We start from the raw sequence: 19,554 nt of genomic DNA, 5'->3' as shown, positions 1-19,554 counted from the left end.
AATTGTAAAAAAAACCTTATGTTGGTTAGATGTTAGAGAACCTCCTCGGTTTCGACCAGATAGCGGAACTGTAGCTTGAGTTTCATAAGGAAGATTAGTGTAGGCATCATAAGGAAGATTAACAAAATAATTTTTCTCTAATGAAAAAAGTTGATTGACTTTTCCTTTCCCTTTCTCTTTCTCTTCACCTTTAAAATTCGGTCTTTTTTCAAGTTAAATACATTTGTAAGTAGCTCCGCAACTATTTAATCACATACTGACATGTTTGTTTGAAATAAAAACTCTCAAATTGTCATATCCCAAGTGTTTAAAAATACGTGTGCTGATACGTATTTTTTCTCATATCTGATAGGTGATGCTTGCTTATACATGTTTTGAGAACATTTTTGAAGGTTGCATGCATGCTCTTCTTTTGGTTGAATGTTCGTTAGCATAAAAAATGGGTTTCATACCATCATTCGGAAACATAATAGCTTGATCATACTGGGTTATGATCAGATGAGGCAATAAAATTATAGCGTAATATATGATGCTATCCAAAGAAGTGAGAACATGAGAATAATGTTGCTGTGTATTTTACAATCATCCGTTATTGTAGATGAGGACATTTATTATTTGGAAAAACTCGAGTCAAGTAGTTTTCTAAGATATTGGATCAACAATCTAACACAGTAAGTGTTTGTTTAATCAACTTTGAAGTCAATTACCAATTAATGTTATCAAGTTATTGTTTAATCAACATGGAATTACTCTATTTTAATTTTGTTTAATCCTATTTTTCTTTTTCTTTTTTAAACAAATTTTTTTTATATTCATATAAATATAATAATTCTCATAAGGTTAATATGATTAATTTTATTAATACCTCTAACAACTATTAAGCTATGCATTGATAATTTTGAGATCAACACACATTATGTCTAACGAAGTTATGAAATAGTAGTTTGAGTGGTGCATTTAATAAAATGTTCAAATAAGAAATCAAATGAGTGGGGTATTAAATAAGGGGTGTGTTTCCAAAAAAAAAAAAAAAAGGTGTGGATTAGGTATTTATGGATGTATGGAAAAAGTTACCAATTTTGTTAAACGAAAAAATAGATTACAATAAGATCCCCGTAAAGGAAAGTACAAACAAGCAAAATAAGACAATAAAGCCCAAACATGCCATTAGAGCAAAACAACCATTATCCGATGCAAAGAAGCTGCCATATTGGCACCGCTATAAAACAACCAATCCATACAACTGTCAACATGAACATGTTGTAAAGATCGAGAACCACCACCAAGAGATACACGTACAAAACATCTCTATAATTGTCATCGTGTAGCCAAAAAAAAAAAAACCACCGGAAACTAACAAAAGAATTGTGGACGGCAGAGTTTATCAGCGATGAGATGTAGCGTATTGGTGGAGATCATATATGGATAGCCATTCTGGCTAACGCTGCCAAGGTAACACTCCAAAGAGTAACGGTAGAAATGGTTGTACATGCCGGTAAGTCGATGGGGTAAGAAGACTTTCTAAGGTTGAGATCATGAGAATCAGGAAAAGGTGGAGAGAGTGGAGGAGAAACAAAGGAAGGAAGGAAGGGGATGAAGGAAAAGGAAGACGCAACTGAAGGTTGGTTGAGATAAAGAGTGGAAGCTAGGGAGACCAAGAACACAACGGAAAGTCGAGAAACAGACATATAGCCCTAGAAGTGGGATAAACCCAAGAAAAAATTGAGAACAAAGCAACCCTCGACTCTCATGCCGGCATCAACATCTCTTTCTATTATTATTATGTACCATTCTTCACCTTATTGTGCCCCTTCCTAATGAGTACCTCACTAACCAATACTTAGTTCCATCATTACCATAACCAACAATGGTAACAATATGGTCCAAGCTTATTACTTGGTCTTCAATACGGTTATCGCGCCACATTTGTGGTATAGCACCCCAATTAGGGGGTGAGTAGGGGGTGTTTTCGAAAATTTACAAGAAAATTGCAAGTGTAGTATATATATGAAATTTAAAATAAAATATTTTGGTTGACGAGCGCACCATGCTACGTAGCATGGCGGCTGCACTCAATACATTCTCTTACTTGACAATTGTATAACTCTTTATTTGTATAAAAAATCTCTCTTTAAAAAAAAAAAACACTATATTAAGGCGCTCATGATTCTGATGCAATTGTGGGTTGGTAACTTGGTTTGGCTGCAATTAAGTTTGATTCTCATCAACACCAAAAATACTCAGCCCTCTTGGTGCTGATAAAGTTTAGCTGACAGGACGATCGTTGAGATGATCCGTAAAAGTCATACATCAGCCGATCGAATCCCCCACCAGCTCTGTGAGCCTTGACTAACGTGCTGCACAAGTTGGAGGGCTGACCCGTGTAACCGAGATTTGCCTTCTTTCCTTTCTGGTGTATCACCAACTTCAAGAGAGTGCGGAATTTGGAGCATCCTTGATATTAAAAAAAGGAAAAAAAAAAAAAATTAAGTCTGATGACGTAGCCGAGGGTAAAACTGCAAAACCGGAGATATAATAAAACAAATAGCAAAGCAACAAACCCACCCAAACTGGGTCAGGGTCAGTACACAATCAAGAGGATAGAGACAGAGCCTCAGTCACTCTGACCCACCCACAATACACAGGAGAGGAGAGGCGGGAAAACAAAGAAGAGGACGACACAGCCCCTGTGATTTTCAGAGCCCCACAGAGCTAGAGAGAGCGAGAGTGAAGAAGAAGAAGAAGATGAAAGGCAAAGTTACGGAGCCGTCGGTGAACGACCGTTACACGCAGTGGAAGTCGCTGGTGCCTGTGCTCTACGACTGGCTCGCCAACCACAATCTCGTCTGGCCTTCTCTCTCCTGCAGGTCTCGACTTCTCTCTCTCTCTCTCTATCTCTAAGCCCTAGGGTTTTTGTTCTGTAATGGAATTTCTGAAAAAAATTTCGGCTTTGTGTTACGATTTTGCACAATTTCAACTCCTCAGCATTAATTACTTCCGTTTTGGTTTGAATTTGGGGAAATGCGGGTTAGGTAAAAGAAAAATCAAATCTTGGGGAGAAAGGGTTTTGTTGGTGATTTGATTGTGTGGAATATGTGTGCGTTTTGCCGTAATGTTGCAAAAAGGAGATAGCTTTGTTGAAGTGGATTAGCTTAGTTTGATGTTGAGGTGCTTCATCTGTGTTAGAACTTTTGACTATGTGGAAGCTGATCCATTAGTGTTTTTGTTTCCGTAGATGGGGACCGCAGCTAGACCAAGCTACTTACAAGAACCGTCAGCGTCTTTATCTTTCTGAACAGGTAATGTTGATTTCCTCTTTGAGCATCTAAACTCTGTTTTGTTATTTGATTGGAAGGGGGAATTTTTACATTTTTTTTGGAATTTCGTTTCACGATTGCCATGTTTATACCTTGCTTATTGAGTTGTTAGATTTTGGATGGCGGTTAGTGACGTAGTGTGAACTGATTCGGTAACTGTCAGTCTGATGCATCTGATTGTGAAAATCAGTGTTCGGAAACTAACTCAGTTCATGTCATATATATTCAGTCATTCAATGTATCATTCATTTTCATAAATGCTGATTGTCATTACTTGTTAGCACATTACACATATGTCATACCGTCTTGTTTGGTTTGTATTATTGTATCATCCTCTTTTACATTTTTGCTGTGTCTGTTTAAATCCCCTTTGTTTTTGCTTCCCCCTGTACTTTTGTCAGACCGACGGAAGCGTTCCAAATACTCTTGTCATTGCAAACTGTGAAGTTGTCAAACCTAGGGTTGCAGCTGCAGAGCACATATCACAGGTAATATCATTATGATAATCAATATGTTCCTTTTCACTGATGCCTTTTTGGTTATTTACCTGAAATTATACCCTGTGAATTTTACTCATTTGTTGACTGCCTATTTTGCTTGATCTTTGCAGTTCAATGAAGAAGCACGCTCTCCTTTTGTAAAGAAGTATAAAACTATAATACATCCTGGAGAGGTATGCAATACATCGAAAGTAACTTTGTTTACAGTCTTTTCTTGTTGATAAGTCTGCAGGAGATTGCTTGCACTGAAAAATTGTACTTATTTTACTTTTCTCTTTATGCAATTGCTGATAACCTTAAAATTTGAAATTTTAGACCAATTCTGTAATATTGGTAATGGAAAATATGGTGAACATTGCCAAAGTTTCAACCAGTTGCAGAGACTCATGGATTGATGTGTAGGAGATCATTCTAAATAATAAGTGAGTTCAACTATAGAAAATCCAATTTTGGTGGTTAGCCTTGTGCATTTGATTCATTGATGGAAATAAATATAAGTTAATGATATTCCCTAATTTTAGTCTATGCATGATCATCCATATCATTATTCATTCATGATAAATTTTGCATTAAATCTAAACAATAACAAATTAGTTATGTGTTATGATTTATGAATGCCTACTTGCAAGTTTGCCTAAGATAATATGAATCAAATTGGGTATGTGTTATGATATATGAATACATACTTACAAACTCATTATCACCTTATTAAATCGTCGACTTAGTTAAACTGTCTGCTAACACCCAATTATTACCCACCTGCCTCCAAAACCAAATTGGTGTGAGCCAATCTCCAAAACAATTCTTCTAATTTTACGTCTATAAAGGGCTTGGATTCTGAATCTATGATTATATTTTGCAGGTGAACAGAATCAGGGAACTCCCACAGAATAGCAAGATTGTGGCCACACACACTGACAGTCCTGATGTAAGCATTCTTTATTATGTTATATCCTTTTGAATGGAAGATATCAAGTATTTAAGGGTGTTTTGGCTAAATATTTTATTTTGAATGAATTTCATCGAGATAAAGCTTTTAAGCTTGTAAACAGGTTCTCATTTGGGACATTGAGGCTCAACCTAATCGTCATGCTGTCCTGGGAGCTACAAATTCTCGCCCAGATCTGGTCTGCACTATTTACCAGAAAACTATTCTCAAGCTTGCACTATTTTACTGCAAATTAATTATTATAGATTGCACATTTGGTGTATTCTTACATCCTTTTTTGTAAGCTATTGTTTTACTTTCACTTGGGGCATGATTACCTGTTTAAATTTCCAATTGTTAAACTTTAAGTCTTCACCAACTAATGAGCTTCTTAAGTGTTTGGATATTGATAGATTATTGATATCACCATAATCATCATCACCGTATACATAACGGAGAATGTCTACATTCCAATAGCTTTATTTGTCGTTCTCTCTTTCTCACTATAAGTGCTTACTGAATCAAAGTACATTATCTTGCAGCTATTGACTGGACATCAAGATAATGCTGAATTTGCACTTGCTATGTGCCCCTCGGAACCCTTTGTACTCTCTGGAGGTCGGAAAGTTTCTTGTTCAGTGTTATATATTTCAGTCTTGCTTTAATTATTTATACCAATGAAATAATATGTAAAGAGTGTATTCAACTGAAGCCTATATCAATGGGTTTGCATAGATTATTACTGGTTCCTTTGATTTAAATTTCTTGTTTTTTCCTCATGCTTTTGACCCATACGAATGAACTACAACCTGCACAAACTGCATTCCTACTTTCTTTATATTTCTGAATGGGATATTTTTGCGGCAGGGAAGGACAAGTCAGTGATTTTGTGGAGTATTCAAGATCATATCTCGTCTTTGGCATCAGATCCTGGGTCTGCAAGGTCTCCAGGATCTGGTGGTTCAAATGCTAAACATGCCTCTAAGGTTGGTGGGAGTAATGACAAACCCACAGACAGCCCTTCTGTTGAGCCACGAGGTATCTATCAAGGGCATGAGGATACTGTTGAAGATGTACAGTTCTGCCCATCTAGGTAGGTGTCGATGAAGAATCAGGTGTAATTAATGGTTCTCCAGCTTGTTTTGTTGCCAGTCCATAAGTCATTTCCTTTCATGTACCGACAGCTGTAACTATTACAAGAGCTTGGAACTTCATCCATAATTTTTTTTTTCCCTCTGAAATCATCCAAGTCTCCTCTTCTTAAAATATATAGTAGTTTAGGATGCTGGTATTCCCTCAATTTTCTAATATTTTCTTCCATTTTTTGTTATTCATGTGTTGTAGTGCGCAGGAGTTCTGCAGTGTAGGCGACGATTCTTGCCTCATACTATGGGATGCTAGATCTGGCAATAGTCCAGTTGTCAAGGTTTTCCTTCTTTCCTTCAACATCCATAGTTTGCCTTTCTCCTTCATTAATCCATTGTGACATCTATCTTGCACAAATCCTGGATTGCTTTAAGTTTTTCTCTCTAACACACACACACACACCAGTTGTGACGGTCCTTGCTAGCCTTTTGGATTTGTCTCCACACAAGATCCACGATATGACTGGCAGTATCAAAATTGAATGTCAACTCTCTCATGCACTCATACACTAATATCACTAATTGCCCTTCCAAAACTATCTCATGTCAGCTGTAACTTTTCAGTTCATGGTAAATTTGAATCATGTGTCTATTCATTTATGTATTTGAACAGGTTGAGAAAGCTCATGATGCTGACCTTCATTGTGTAGATTGGAATCCTCATGATGTCAATCTCATTCTTACAGGGTATTTGCCTCTTTAGTAATTTACTTGCAAGTTTATATATATTGATGTCTTGATCATGATCTTTGTTGCTGGTTTGATATTCTATGTCTGTTCATCTAAATAAAAATATTGTCATCAACATGGAAAGTTGTGCTGTTAGGTTTAACATATTTCATTTTAGGTCTGCCGATAAGACTGTTCGTATGTTTGACCGCCGGAATCTCACTTCTGGAGGAGTTGGATCACCCATTCATAAGTTTGAGGGCCACAATGAAGCTGTTCTCTGTGTTCAGGTGCAAGAAATTTTTGCTTTGCTTAGTTCAGTTATCTATTTCCTGCTTGTTTCTTTCTAGTACATTCTTCATGATATTCATATTTTCTGTGCTTTTGGTTTTGCAGTGGTCTCCTGACAAGTCCTCTGTCTTTGGAAGTTCTGCTGAGGATGGCCTTTTGAACATCTGGGATCATGAAAAGGTGTGAAGCCATGCATTTTGTTATTGTGAATAAAGACCTCAAACCTAATGACAGAAAATCAGGAACCGTAAACATCTGGTGAATAAAAATAGGATAAGAGCAATGTATCTGGTTCTGTGTTCTTGCTTTTGATGAATGTGGCTTGCTTTGTTTTGTGAAGTCAATTCTTTAGCATACAAATAATAGAATCATAGATGTCCTATTGTTGATTTGTTTTTTATTTGTAACTTTCATTTGTTCTAGGTATAAATAGTTTTGTCTACCTTTCAGATTGGTAAGAAGCAAGAATCTGTTGGACCAAAGCTGCCAAATGCTCCTCCTGCAGGATTGTTTTTCCGACATGCTGGTCATAGGTAGGCAGGTTTTGTTTGTTCTTTTTGTAATGTTTGTTCTTTTTGTAATTATATATATTATATATATATATATATATATATATATTATTAATTTTATTTTTATTTATTTTGTTTTTTGTTTTTTATTTTTTATAAAAGAAGCTCCTACCATGCTTGTGCGTGTACCAGTGTCTACCTGTTTTACTTAATTCGTACGAGGAACTTATTAACATTGGGAGGGTGAATCTTCATAGATTACCAGATGCTACAATTGGCCTTCACTTGCTACTTTGTGCCATTGTTTACCTGTTTTACTTTATTTGTATGAGGCCTTTTAAGATTGGGAGGACATCTCTTGACAGATTATCATATGCCACAATTTTCCTAATTGCTACTTGCTTTGTTTGCTTTACATTTACTGTAATATACTGTGGCTTATATATGTCAGGGACAAGGTTGTTGATTTTCATTGGAATACATCTGATCCCTGGACAATAGTAAGTGTTTCTGATGATTGTGGAAGTACTGGAGGAGGCGGTACACTCCAGGTAATAAAAAAATTTCTAGCAAGTTTGGCATATATGTTCATTTTTCCCTAGTGTTAACGTGATGTGTATAATTTTAAGTAGAATCCATCTATTTCATTCAGTATAGATGACTTTGTCAAAGAGCAAAAAAAAGAAATAGAATAATAATAAAAGTCATCTTACTGCATGAAGAGGCTGAATTTTTTCCTCTGGCAAAAACCAGAACTGAGTTACAAATGCATTATCTTTTTTCTGTTGGGATGCTTCTATATTACCGGCAATTTGAAACTAGAAATCCACTAATGTTTCTGCTATACAACGACCGGTTTTAATGGATGACTAATTTTGATTATGCAGATATGGCGAATGATTGATTTGATTTACAGGCCTGAGGAAGAGGTGCTGGCCGAGCTTGACAAGTTCAAATCTCACGTGTTGACATGCCCTGCTTGATGTGTCTCTCCTTCATTCACTAGATAGTGTGAAATTAATTCAACTCTCTTTAATCTTTAATTATCCAGTCCCTAGTGAGACTAGTAGTCCGATTTGAAGAAGTCAAGAAACAGTAGGAAAAACTTGGTTTAGTTGGGTACTTGTAATGGTTAGTTGTGATGTTCCTATAACTGTAACTGGTTTCATTTGGAGGAGAATTAGCATCTTTAATATTAAGAGACAGTTTTATTATATGGTCTTGGAAACTCTTGACTCTGATTGTCTATATCCGGAGACAGGTTGCGCAGTCATGCAAACTTTGTCCTACACTTTATATTAAAACAAATTTCCTAAAGTTTCCATTAAAAACGGCCATTACTTCTAAAGTGGAGGAAGTGACCCATCAGAGTTTGCTTCATTAAGAAGAGTCAATCGATCGTTTTGAAAAAAGAAAAAGATTAAGTTACATTCTTCTAGGTCTCGAGTGGTTAGATATAACCATATCTTGGAACATATTATACTTCATTCTTGAGTATGCCTGCGAGTAGGGAAGATTTCAACTGTCAACATAAAATTTAGGATACCTTCTGGGTGGCTGCGACCCCTCGAAGGTGAGGGGAGGGGGTTAACTTAGCCAAATCGACAGTACAAAGTAGGTATGTGATGCAATATTCGTGCATGGCGAGGACAACATGGGTCTTGGAGTTGAGTCTCCCAATTATGTGATCTTGTCGATGAGTGCTGGTCCGAGTTGGGTTAGAAGATATCGCTTTTAGTATAAGCAGATGAAGAGATCGTGGCGGTAAAATTCGTGTGATTCTTCATGTCTGGTCACACATCCGACTCACCAATCGAATATCATTAGTAAAATAGGATATTTTGTGATTTTTTCATAGTTTGGATATTGGAATTGATTTATTTTCGTACAATGTGATACTCCTGAAAAAATGTAACGCAAACGTTTGGACATGGTAAAGTTATCATTTTTTTTTTACGAAAAAAGTGATGGAGTATATATACAAACACACCCCTAGAAATTAGAAAATACGATCCTAGTCGATCAATGAAGAAGTGGAAATAGAATACGAGTTTTGTCTCAGTCCTATCTCTCCATCTCTGAAATCGAACCACAAGAAGAAGACGACGAAGATGGGTCGCCGGATCTCCGGCCGTTCGTCCTTGTTAATAACCACCGTGCTCCTCCTCATCTCCTCCGCAGCCCACAGCTTCTATCTCCCCGGCGTTGCTCCCCGCGATTTCCACACTGTACGTTCTCTCTCTCCAAATTGGTTTGTTGTTTTGTATTCTGGGTTCGAATTCGTTGACCCTTTTAGGCTCTACTTACTTGGTTGGTGTTGTTATGGCGCTGAATCGTTGTGGGTTCGTCTCTGTTTGGACTGATACTGGGTTGGATCTGCGGTTTTGGGTTTGATCTGGTTGGGGTTTTTGTTGGATCTGTGACATTGGAATTTGTGCTTTTTGGGTTTGTATTGGAATTTTGAGCACGCAGTTGATGTTAGCTGGTTTAGAGTTTAGATAGATCTCTGTAGGATTACAACACTTTTGTGTTTCCTACAAGTGAAAGTGATAAGCTTTTTGAAGTGATCAAGTTTTTAGAGTATTGAATCTGAAAAGTGAGGTACTTTGAAGATTTGTAAGACGTTTGTCTCAAAGTATTGTATTTTATTCTGAAATATATTGGTGTGATTGTGTACAAGTGTGATGATGAGAGGCGTATGTGTTCCGTGGTGAATATTTCTACAATGTTTTGCCTCAAATGATGTAGCTAAAATTGCAGCAGCTCTGTGAATGTTGTGCGAGTGTTTGCTAAATTAAATGGTTTCTTCTGTGTTTCTCTTAATAATGATGCCAGAACATTCATCAAGTGCGAGCTATCCATCAGTTGTGATCTTTAGTATTTTTGTTGTCTTTCAGAAGATCTGATTTTCTACCTTTTACAATCATTAGTCATGTTTACTACAATTAGCTTCTGCTCAAACTCATTGGAGAACTGTAGGCCTTCTTCTGTAAATGAGGATGTCTCTAAACTCGATGTGACATTGAATTGGCCAAGTTTGATTTTAAATATATCTATTAGCCTTCATTTAAATTGAATGCATTATTGCTTCAGAACTCAATCGTTTGTTCTGTTTTCTTACTTCTCATTGAGTACTGGGAGCTTAACCACATTTGTTCTGTGCATGTCTTCTTTTTGACAGGGAGATCCACTTTCTATCAAAGTGAACAAATTGTCATCTACAAAGACACAACTCCCATATGACTACTACTACTTAAATTATTGTAAGCCCAAAGAGATTTTAAACAGTGCAGAAAATCTGGGGGAGGTTCTTCGTGGTGATCGCATTGAAAATTCTGTATATTCTGTGAGCACTTATAACCCTTTTGACCTTTGGTATCCAGTTAGTACATACATAAAACCATAATGTCAGTCTCGTTTATTTGACTTCATTTATAAAACCTCTGTTAATTTTTTTTTTTCCCAGTTCAAAATGAGGGAGGAGCAATCCTGTGTAGTAGCTTGTCGAGTAAAGCTTGATGCTGAATCTGCAAGAAATTTTAAGGAAAAAATTAATGATAAATACCGAGTACAAATGTAAGTAAAGATCCATGCTAGGATTTGCCAAGTTTGTGATTTCAAGTTATTTCTTTCCTTTTTCTGTTTGTTTTCTGAATTCTTATTCCTATATGAATTGTCTGCTCTAGATTTATGTGACTCCATCTCTCTCCCCTGCTCACCTCATTTAAAGAAAAGCCAATTATCAGTTTATGTTGCTTGGTAGTTTCATGTTGACTTCTGAACTGGACTGCAGGATTTTGGATAACCTTCCAGTTGCTGTCCTCAGACAAAGGCGGGATGGAAGTCCGTCTACAACTTACGAACATGGATTCAGTGTTGGGTTCAAGGGAAATTATGCTGGGGTATACCTTCGAGCAGTTGGTAAAGTTGAAGTGTACCTATTTACTTGTCTTATACTCGTCATTTGTTTTACAGAGTAAAGAGGAGAAGTATTTTATCAACAATCACTTGAGCTTCAGAGTTATGTATCACAAAGATCCTGAGACTGACTCTGCCCGAATTGTTGGGTTCGAGGTTACTCCAAACAGGTACCATATCTTTTTTCTCTTTTCTCCCTTGTCTTGTCAGTTTGTTGCATTTCTCTTTTAACTGATAGGGCCCCACACATTATGTGTGTGGAGTTAAAACCAGTAGCAGAATGGAAAAAAACGTGGGATGTTTTGTTGTTATTTTTCTATTCTGTTTTCCTTTTCCTTTTCTTTTATGAATAATTGACTTTATTTTCCTTCCTGAATAAATTGATGTCTAATTTTTTTAATATAAAAAGGGTATATACGTCAAAAAAATCAGTTATGGTTGAGAATACCTCTTCTCTTAAATATAGTATAGATATACTTACTTGAGCTCCATTGAGTATAGGTTTTGTATGTTAGGAAGGTAGAAATGCTGTAATATTGTTGATAGTAAAAGAAAAAAAAATGGCATACTTCTAGTAGGGGATTGATTTTTGCACTCCTCATCTTTACACTTCACTCCTTTAGAAGTATTTATGTTATTGCCTCCCCCCCCCCCCCCCCCCCCCCACAACACACACACGCCTCTGTTACGTGCATTCTGCTATTTATCTTCAATTCTTGCGGTTTTATGTTTTCTTCTCCTATTTGAAAGTTGTTGCCTCGGATAGTAGTATGTAAATTTGGCGAAAAACAAAAGTTATGTACAGAGACAATTATGTAATTCAATGTAGTTCATACTTAAATCATTGTCATTTCCCATATGGTTCATTTTCTTTCTATTCTTTAATAGATAGCTCTATTTTGATTCTGTAGTTTTCTTATATGCCTCTTGTCTACAGTATCAATCATGAATATAAGGAATGGGATGAGCAAAATACTCAGTTGGTAACATGCAATAAAGACACAAAAAATTTACCTCCTGGAAGCACTGTTCCACAAGAAGTTGACAAAGATAAGGAGATTGTATTCACATTTGATGTTTCCTTTAAGGTACGTTAAAAAAAAAAACTATTGACTGCTTTTCTTTCTTCTTTTGTGTTACAAACTTATAAATTTATGCTCTCTCTCTGCTCTCTCAAGGAAAGTGAAATCAAATGGGCATCTCGTTGGGACACGTACCTCCTCATGAATGACGATCAGATCCACTGGTTCTCAATTATAAACTCTTTGATGATTGTCCTCTTTTTATCTGGTATGGTGGCTATGATCATGATGAGGACTTTGTACAGAGATATCGCCAACTATAATCAGTTGGACACGCAAGATGAGGCTCAAGAAGAAACTGGATGGAAACTTGTGAATGGAGATGTTTTCAGGGCCCCAATCAATTCCAATTTACTTTGTGTCTACGTTGGTACAGGGGTTCAGATCTTTGGAATGACACTTGTAACTATGATATTTGCTTTGCTTGGCTTCCTGTCTCCTTCCAACCGAGGGGGTCTTATGACGGCCATGGTTTTGTTGTGGGTTTTCATGGGCTTATTTGCCGGTTATTCTTCTGCACGATTGTACAAGATGTTCAAGGGTACAGAGTGGAAGAGGAATACTTTGAAGACTGCATTTATGTTCCCAGGAATTCTGTTTGCTGTCTTCTTTGTGCTAAATGCCCTAATTTGGGGGGAGAAATCTTCTGGAGCCGTGCCCTTTGGGACAATGATTGCTTTGGTTTGCTTATGGTTTGGAATTTCTGTGCCTTTGGTCTTTGTGGGTAGTTATTTAGGGTTCAAAAAGCCAGCTGTTGAAGACCCTGTAAAGACTAACAAAATTCCACGGCAGGTACCAGAACAGGCATGGTATATGAAACCAGTCTTCTCAATACTTATTGGAGGCATCCTTCCATTTGGAGCTGTTTTCATTGAGCTGTTCTTTATCTTGACATCAATTTGGCTGAACCAGTTCTATTACATATTCGGGTTCCTTTTCATCGTTTTTGTCATCCTTTTAATCACTTGTGCGGAGATAACGATGGTGCTCTGCTACTTCCAGTTGTGCAGTGAAGATTACCACTGGTGGTGGAGATCATACCTGACCGCAGGCTCGTCTGCCCTTTACCTTCTCCTCTACTCTGCCTTCTACTTTTTTACCAAGTTGGAGATCACTAAGTTTGTTTCAGGCATCCTTTACTTTGGGTACATGTTGATCGTTTCGTATGCTTTCTTTGTCTTGACCGGAACTATTGGTTTCTATGCATGCTTCTGGTTTGTTCGGAAGATTTACGCCTCTGTGAAGATTGACTGATCTAAAGATTGATGTCAAAGGTTGAATGAAAGATGAGAAATCAGTCCTGCATGAGGAAGCAAAAGGGTATGAACATTGGCTTTCACAATACCATGATAAAAGGGTCATTTTCCGAACCTCACCAAAACCTTTTATTCTGTTTATTGTAGCATAGCAGTGTTTCTTTTTGTTTTGTTGTGAACTGTAGTTACTAGTTTAAGCTTGTTGCTTCTATATATCATTGTCATTCTACACGCTTATGATTCTATGAAGCCTTAGTTATTTCAATTGAAGCTCTTAAACTGTGAAATGTTCATTGTCTTCTGCTGCATATGACAACTTCAGCACCAGGAGATCGTAACATTTTCTTTTTTCCCAATCACATCCATTTAACTCGGAAAGAGAACAAAGGGGGTACGGTAGACACTGAATCACAAAGTAAATGAAGGTGGAAGCATTGATGGATGAGAAGAAAATTTGCTGACATGATGTATTGATGGAAACAGTGAGTCGATAGCTCAGCGATTTTGACCTTAAAGAAAAGTCGAGGAGGGATCAAAAGATCATTTTGAAGTTGAGGAAGCAATTTTCAGTCGACAAATTGATAGATTGAGGCGAGATTTAATAGGTACAGGTTAACCCACCATTACTTACAGAAATTAGCAGAGATTGGAGATTGATGCAGAAACGCTTGAGGAATGTGAGTCTATCGCGAGTGGTGCAGTGGACCTGCCATATAATCACCAGCTTCTCTGCCTCTGTATACAGATAGTTTTCCTCTGGAGACACGGTTGCAACTGATGAGCTAACCATACTGATACTTCTACTCGAGTAAGAGAGGAAAAAGTAATGTACTCTATTAACTTTGACAATATAATGCCACGTTAAAGTGAAATTTTTGTGTTTTCAAGTACTACTATAGCCAGGTGATCTTCTGCAGAAAAGCCACATTGGTTGGTAGGGGCTCAGATGCTACCAGTTAGTTAATTTGAAACACGAGCAACCAATTTTCACTTGTACAGAAAAGACTACTTACGTCTATACATTTTAGTCTTGAAATAAGCATAACATTCTCAAATAGTTGTCTTCCTCACATATGCCAGAAGGTATCATCTGTAGTAAGCCTTACAAAGGAAAAGACAAGAACATTCGAAACCGTAGTTACCAAAGGATATCAATATTGCATCTTTTCATGCATTTGGTCTCTTCATAATTACTGCAGGTCTGTAATTCAGCTAAGAGCTTTCAACTTTTGCATACAAGTTAAACCGGAGGAAGTCTTGGTCTGACTTCTGTAATATTAAACCTTCGCTATCAAATAAAAGATTAGCATTTTGTATGAGAAAGAAGTAACCACATATATTAGATTTGGCTACTGACTTGTCGTGACATCAAATTATATTCAGAGGCAATGAGTCCATATCACAACATTTTATGGGGTACAATTATGGCAGATCAACTTTTCGGGCACAGAGATAATACAGCAATCCCATTCTCTGATATCTATATAAATTGAGCAGTCTGCCATTTCATTGTATACCTGCTCATTAGTTCATTTACTTCATCATATCCTAGCTTACCATGGAGTTCACCAACCTCGGAAAATGTCTATGTTTCGCTTTGATCCTCTTGATATATGGAGCTTGGTCTTCTGAAGCCACTTCTCGCACACTCCAAGATGCATCAATGTATGGGAGATACGAGCAATGGATGGCTGGTTATGGACGTGTCTATGAAGAGATCAACGAGAAGGAGAAGCGCTTCCAAATATTTAAGGAAAATGTAGCATTTGTAGAATCATCCAACAATGATGCAAGCAAACCTTACAAATTAAGTGTCAATCAATTTGCAGACCTTACAAATGAAGAATTCATTGCTTTGAGAAATCGATTCAAGGGGCATGAATGTTCCACAAAGACCACTTCTTTCAAGTATGAAAACGTTACTGTGCCAGCTACTGTGGACTGGAGACAGAAAGGAGCTGTAACCCCAATCAAGGACCAAGGCCAATGTGGTACGTAATTAAGCATCTAGCTAGCTCATTGTTATTTATAGATGAAAAGACAACTACCATTTTTTTAGCATTAAAGTATACTAGTCTAACTAGTAAGAATTTGTCATATCTATATACAGGATGCTGTTGGGCATTTTCAGCAGTGGCAGCCATGGAAGGAATCACTCAACTTACTACAGGTAAACTTATTTCTTTGTCCGAGCAAGAGCTGGTTGACTGTGATGTGAATGGTGAAGACCAAGGTTGTGAGGGTGGCTTGATGGACAATGCCTTTGAGTTCATCAATCAAAATCACGGACTTAATACTGAGGCTAATTACCCCTATACCGGTGTTGATGGTACATGCAATGCCCAGAAGGAAGCAAGCCATGGAGCCTCGATAACTGGTCACGAAGATGTGCCTGCAAATAGTGAAAGTGCCCTTCTTAAGGCTGTAGCTAATCAACCCATTTCCGTTGCCATTGATGCTAGTGGTTCTGATTTCCAATTCTATTCAAGTGGTGTTTTCACAGGAACTTGTGGAACAAGCCTAGACCATGGTGTTACTGCTGTTGGTTATGGCGTCATTGATGATGGGACTAAGTATTGGTTGGTTAAGAACTCATGGGGGGCCCAATGGGGTGAAGAAGGGTACATAAGAATGCAAAGAGATGTTGCTGCACAGGAAGGTCTGTGTGGTATTGCTATGGCAGCCTCTTACCCCACTGCATAAGAATATACCATCAAGTGAAATCAATGCTAGCTACTATCCTTCTAGGTGTCTTATGAATTGTACATGAACTGCTTGTACTTATAATACTTAAAAAGCCATATCTATAAGAAAACTACTAAGTTTCATTAATATAGAAATGAAGAACTCCCTTTATGTTTGGTTTGTCTATATGTCTATAAATTACATATTTCTATTAGGAGAAGAAGTAATTTGACTATTTGAGATTTCAAAATCTCAGTCATATGCTTCCACCATTTGGTTCCATTATAGAAGTTCACTTTCTGTCCTACTGTGTCATTCCACACTGAGTCCTGACGCCTGACTGAACTCGCTGTTGGTTTGTTGCAAATGCTGGCATTTTATAACAAGATCCGGAAGTTGATGTTATATTTCTAACCAATGAGAGAAACCGTTAGAAAGTTTGGATGCACTAATTTTTCATAGTATAGCTTTGTATTGACTAGAGAGTTCAGTAAGCTTGCTGCATCTAGAGGAAGGAGTAATTGCAAGACCTATCAAGTACATCAAAGTGAAAATGAATGATCATATAACCAATGGAGGGGTAAACTATATACTAATGCTCATTCTCGTTTTGGTCTGTGAGTTTGAGTTTCCTGTCTTTTTGGCATTTGAAGCCAAGCATCACATGTCTATGGGAAATAACATGAGATTTCAGATGCAGGAACACTGTCTTTACCAAACTATGTTGGCCATCCATGTCTTTTGTTCCTTTTAGTATTTTCTCTCATTTGAATACTTTTAGTCAGTTTCTTATAGTAGGTTGTCCAATTTAAATCTATCATATTCTTGCTGACCAAATTCAAGTGGTCTGCAGCTTCTAAACCACATATTGATATGCAAGATATCTTGAACATATTCTTATGCAATAAGATAATTACTCATGCCTGACCAAAGTACTAACAATATGAAGCGCCTTTGCATGCAAGCTTCAACTCAGTGAATAATATCCAAGGGCAACCAGGAGATGTCTTGCACCTTGCCAACACCTGTGTCAAAGTATAATGGAAACAATACAGTCAGATTAAGTGGAATGTAACTTTAATTAACACAATAAAAAATTACTGGTATAAATAAGAAAATTACCTTGTGTCTTGTGTTTGTTGGAAACCTAATCTCCTTTCTTGTTTGAACTGCATGCTTCCTAGTTACACTCTTAAACACCTTGGAGTTTGGAAACTCCATTCCCAACTCAAAAGTAGGTTTCTTCATGTCCTGCTTATGCCTGAACTCCCTCCATTCACTGTATCTTCTCTTGCACTTAACAGGGAACTTCCCTTTGTCTTCATCCTCATCACCTAAGAATCTATGCAGACTATGTAATCCTTCAAAATCACTCCCAGCTTCATCAGATATATCCCCCTCGAACCCCATCTCATCAAACTTTTTTTCTGCTACTGTCACCATCTACATTATGCTAAAATTCCACATCATCATCTTCACTGTTCAGGTCATAATTTGAATCGACTATGCCTTCAAAATCTGAGTCTTTAGAGTTTGTTGTGCTTTCAGAGGAGACATCCACATCAGGATCACATTGCCTCCTTGAACTCTCATCTCCAGACCTAGTAGCATATCTCCTCTGCACCTTTTTCCTTTTTCTGCCCTTATTCTTCTTTGCAGGTGGAGTGTCTTCTTCTTGAACGTACCATAGCTTTACCCTTCTCTTTTACTCTTTCCACTTCTGCCTCAGTCATGGATGCCTCAACATCATTAACATTGGGCCTATGTCCATCCTCATTTTACTCAGGCCCATGTGCATCATGTTTTTGAAGCTCATGTCCATCCACACCTTGGTCAGGCCCATTTGCATTGATTGTTTCAGTCCTGGGCTCATCACCTATGTCATCCAAGTCCACAAAAATAGGCTCTTGAGCATCACACATGTCCTCAGCCCCTAAAGACCCTTCTTCCTCTTCATCATCAGTTGTAACATGAGGCCATTCTTCCACATCTTCAATCCACCAGCCAATGAACAAAACATGGTTAAGATTTGCTTCAAACTGATCAAGCTCTCTAACAGTAAAAATCCTCCTTTCACTTGTACAAACTATGTACAAGTCCAGATACTTGGACCTTGGAGATACTTAGTGACACATCTCAACTGCCTCTTGATCAATACATATAGGCAGATACCTAGTTCCCTCCTCACTGCCAGGAATTCTAAACCAGAATTGAGTTGGCCCCATCTGGTACCCCAAATCATAAGTCCAGTGGTGTATCCCTGTCAAAAACACCTTGTCCGGGTCTACTCCATCAACAAAGCACAATTGGCCCTCTCTGTAAATCCTATTTAGGCCATTCTCACTATGAAATCTCCCTCCATGATGAATCCTCATAGTGAAAAGATTGAGATCTGCAATGGTAAATTCAACATGTTATTTTACTAAGTTTTTTCAGTTAACCTAGCTATTCCCTGAAGTTGTCATCTTGTTCACAATGTTACACACAATGCACACACACAAAGTAGCAGCAAAAAAATTCAATTAGTCTCATTCATTAAATAGTTATGAGGGTCACCAAACAAGCACCAAACCCAGCCCTCTTCATTTATGTCTAGAACCCCTACTGCTGGAATTTAAGAACCCTCACCAACCAGCCCCAAATCAGTCACCATTTTTCATCCAATTCATTTAACCTCCCTAACCACTTCATCCCTGACATCAAAGAGACAAAACGCTAATTTAAAATTGCAGACCCAGACAAAAACCCCAAAAAACAAAACACATCGAACACCCCAAGTCTAGACAATACCAAAGCCATAAACAATACATAGGATTCCAGCCGATTCGAGTAAAAAGGAATAAATTTTTCGAGAGGGGAACCATTTGTTTTACCTGAGTAGTGCGGTGGATCCCCATCAATTCAAAAGTATCTACACAATCTACCTACCATGGTACAGATCTTGGCTTTCTCTGTTTGGATTTAGAGAATCGATCAAATCTCTGTATATAAGTGAAACAGAGAGCGACAATTCAGAGATTCGGGGAGAGAGAGGGAGAGAGAGAGAGAGAGAGAGGTTCAGAGTGAGTGAAACTTATGGAAAACGGCCTAGATTAAACTGACACAAACGAAAGGACGAATGTACCCTCCCCCGTTTCAATTTTGAATTGCTCTGTAACGGAGGTAACGACCATATATACCAATCATCGGTCGGGCAAAGAACCTCAGGTACCATATTGATAATTTTCAAAAGTGAGGTACCAAAAATTATAAGG

At 37.6% G+C, this 19,554-nt stretch overlaps 4 protein-coding genes across 5 annotated transcripts; 3 read left to right on the top strand and 1 right to left on the bottom strand.

Moving 5' to 3' along the window:
* The first annotated feature begins 2,570 nt into the window (after positions 1-2,570).
* LOC133740752 (WD-40 repeat-containing protein MSI4-like) lies at positions 2,571-8,573 on the top strand. Its single transcript, XM_062168708.1, has 15 exons — positions 2,571-2,867; positions 3,236-3,299; positions 3,719-3,805; positions 3,928-3,990; positions 4,680-4,745; positions 4,870-4,944; positions 5,288-5,363; positions 5,613-5,838; positions 6,090-6,171; positions 6,504-6,577; positions 6,738-6,849; positions 6,956-7,030; positions 7,301-7,383; positions 7,811-7,910; positions 8,247-8,573. The coding sequence occupies exons 1-15, from the start codon at positions 2,746-2,748 to the stop codon at positions 8,340-8,342; spliced, it is 1,401 nt and encodes a 466-aa protein (XP_062024692.1). The 5' UTR covers positions 2,571-2,745; the 3' UTR covers positions 8,343-8,573.
* A 774-nt stretch (positions 8,574-9,347) lies between these two features.
* Positions 9,348-13,880, top strand: LOC133725407 (transmembrane 9 superfamily member 7). The gene is made up of 7 exons (XM_062152657.1): positions 9,348-9,587; positions 10,541-10,705; positions 10,826-10,935; positions 11,153-11,261; positions 11,335-11,447; positions 12,215-12,365; positions 12,456-13,880. The coding sequence occupies exons 1-7, from the start codon at positions 9,471-9,473 to the stop codon at positions 13,611-13,613; spliced, it is 1,923 nt and encodes a 640-aa protein (XP_062008641.1). The 5' UTR covers positions 9,348-9,470; the 3' UTR covers positions 13,614-13,880.
* Positions 13,881-15,122: 1,242 nt separating this feature from the next.
* LOC133725408 (senescence-specific cysteine protease SAG39-like) lies at positions 15,123-16,484 on the top strand. The gene is made up of 2 exons (XM_062152658.1): positions 15,123-15,606; positions 15,726-16,484. The coding sequence occupies exons 1-2, from the start codon at positions 15,174-15,176 to the stop codon at positions 16,316-16,318; spliced, it is 1,026 nt and encodes a 341-aa protein (XP_062008642.1). The 5' UTR covers positions 15,123-15,173; the 3' UTR covers positions 16,319-16,484.
* Positions 16,485-16,606: 122 nt separating this feature from the next.
* On the bottom strand, positions 16,607-19,346 carry LOC133725409 (uncharacterized). Of its 2 annotated transcripts, XM_062152659.1 has the most exons (3): positions 19,174-19,346; positions 17,423-18,692; positions 16,610-17,325 (listed from the first exon to the last, which is right to left on the bottom strand). In XM_062152659.1, exons 2-3 carry the CDS (start codon positions 17,741-17,743, stop codon positions 17,236-17,238), a joined length of 411 nt encoding a protein of 136 aa, XP_062008643.1. In that variant the 5' UTR covers positions 17,744-18,692; positions 19,174-19,346; the 3' UTR covers positions 16,610-17,235. The 2 variants fall into 2 exon arrangements, with proteins under 2 accessions (XP_062008644.1, XP_062008643.1); XM_062152660.1 differs by having other exon boundaries at positions 16,607-17,314; positions 17,423-19,346.
* Between the last annotated feature and the right edge of the window lie 208 nt (positions 19,347-19,554).

This window comes from Rosa rugosa, chromosome 1 (assembly GCF_958449725.1).
Source record: "Rosa rugosa chromosome 1, drRosRugo1.1, whole genome shotgun sequence".
Lineage (NCBI taxonomy): Eukaryota > Viridiplantae > Streptophyta > Magnoliopsida > Rosales > Rosaceae > Rosa > Rosa rugosa.
Note: the sequence above shows the minus strand (reverse complement) of the source record. Positions and strands in the feature narration are given on the sequence as shown.

Excerpts from the sequence above, each read along its gene's own strand:
- LOC133740752 (XM_062168708.1), top strand. The coding sequence starts at position 2,746 with ATGAAAGGCAAAGTTACGGAGCCGTCGGTGAACGACCGTTACACGCAG. Across the intron at positions 5,364-5,612 it reads ACCCTTTGTACTCTCTGGAG|GGAAGGACAAGTCAGTGATT; the intron begins GTCGGAAAGTTT and ends TTTTTGCGGCAG. Across the intron at positions 6,850-6,955 it reads AAGCTGTTCTCTGTGTTCAG|TGGTCTCCTGACAAGTCCTC; the intron begins GTGCAAGAAATT and ends TTGGTTTTGCAG.
- LOC133725409 (XM_062152659.1), bottom strand. The coding sequence starts at position 17,743 with ATGGTGACAGTAGCAGAAAAAAAGTTTGATGAGATGGGGTTCGAGGGG. Across the intron at positions 17,326-17,422 it reads CAACAAACACAAGACACAAG|GTGTTGGCAAGGTGCAAGAC; the intron begins GTAATTTTCTTA and ends ACTTTGACACAG.
- LOC133725408 (XM_062152658.1), top strand. The coding sequence starts at position 15,174 with ATGGAGTTCACCAACCTCGGAAAATGTCTATGTTTCGCTTTGATCCTC. Across the intron at positions 15,607-15,725 it reads CAAGGACCAAGGCCAATGTG|GATGCTGTTGGGCATTTTCA; the intron begins GTACGTAATTAA and ends ATCTATATACAG.
- LOC133725407 (XM_062152657.1), top strand. The coding sequence starts at position 9,471 with ATGGGTCGCCGGATCTCCGGCCGTTCGTCCTTGTTAATAACCACCGTG. Across the intron at positions 11,262-11,334 it reads TCAAGGGAAATTATGCTGGG|AGTAAAGAGGAGAAGTATTT; the intron begins GTATACCTTCGA and ends TTTGTTTTACAG. Across the intron at positions 11,448-12,214 it reads TTCGAGGTTACTCCAAACAG|TATCAATCATGAATATAAGG; the intron begins GTACCATATCTT and ends TCTTGTCTACAG.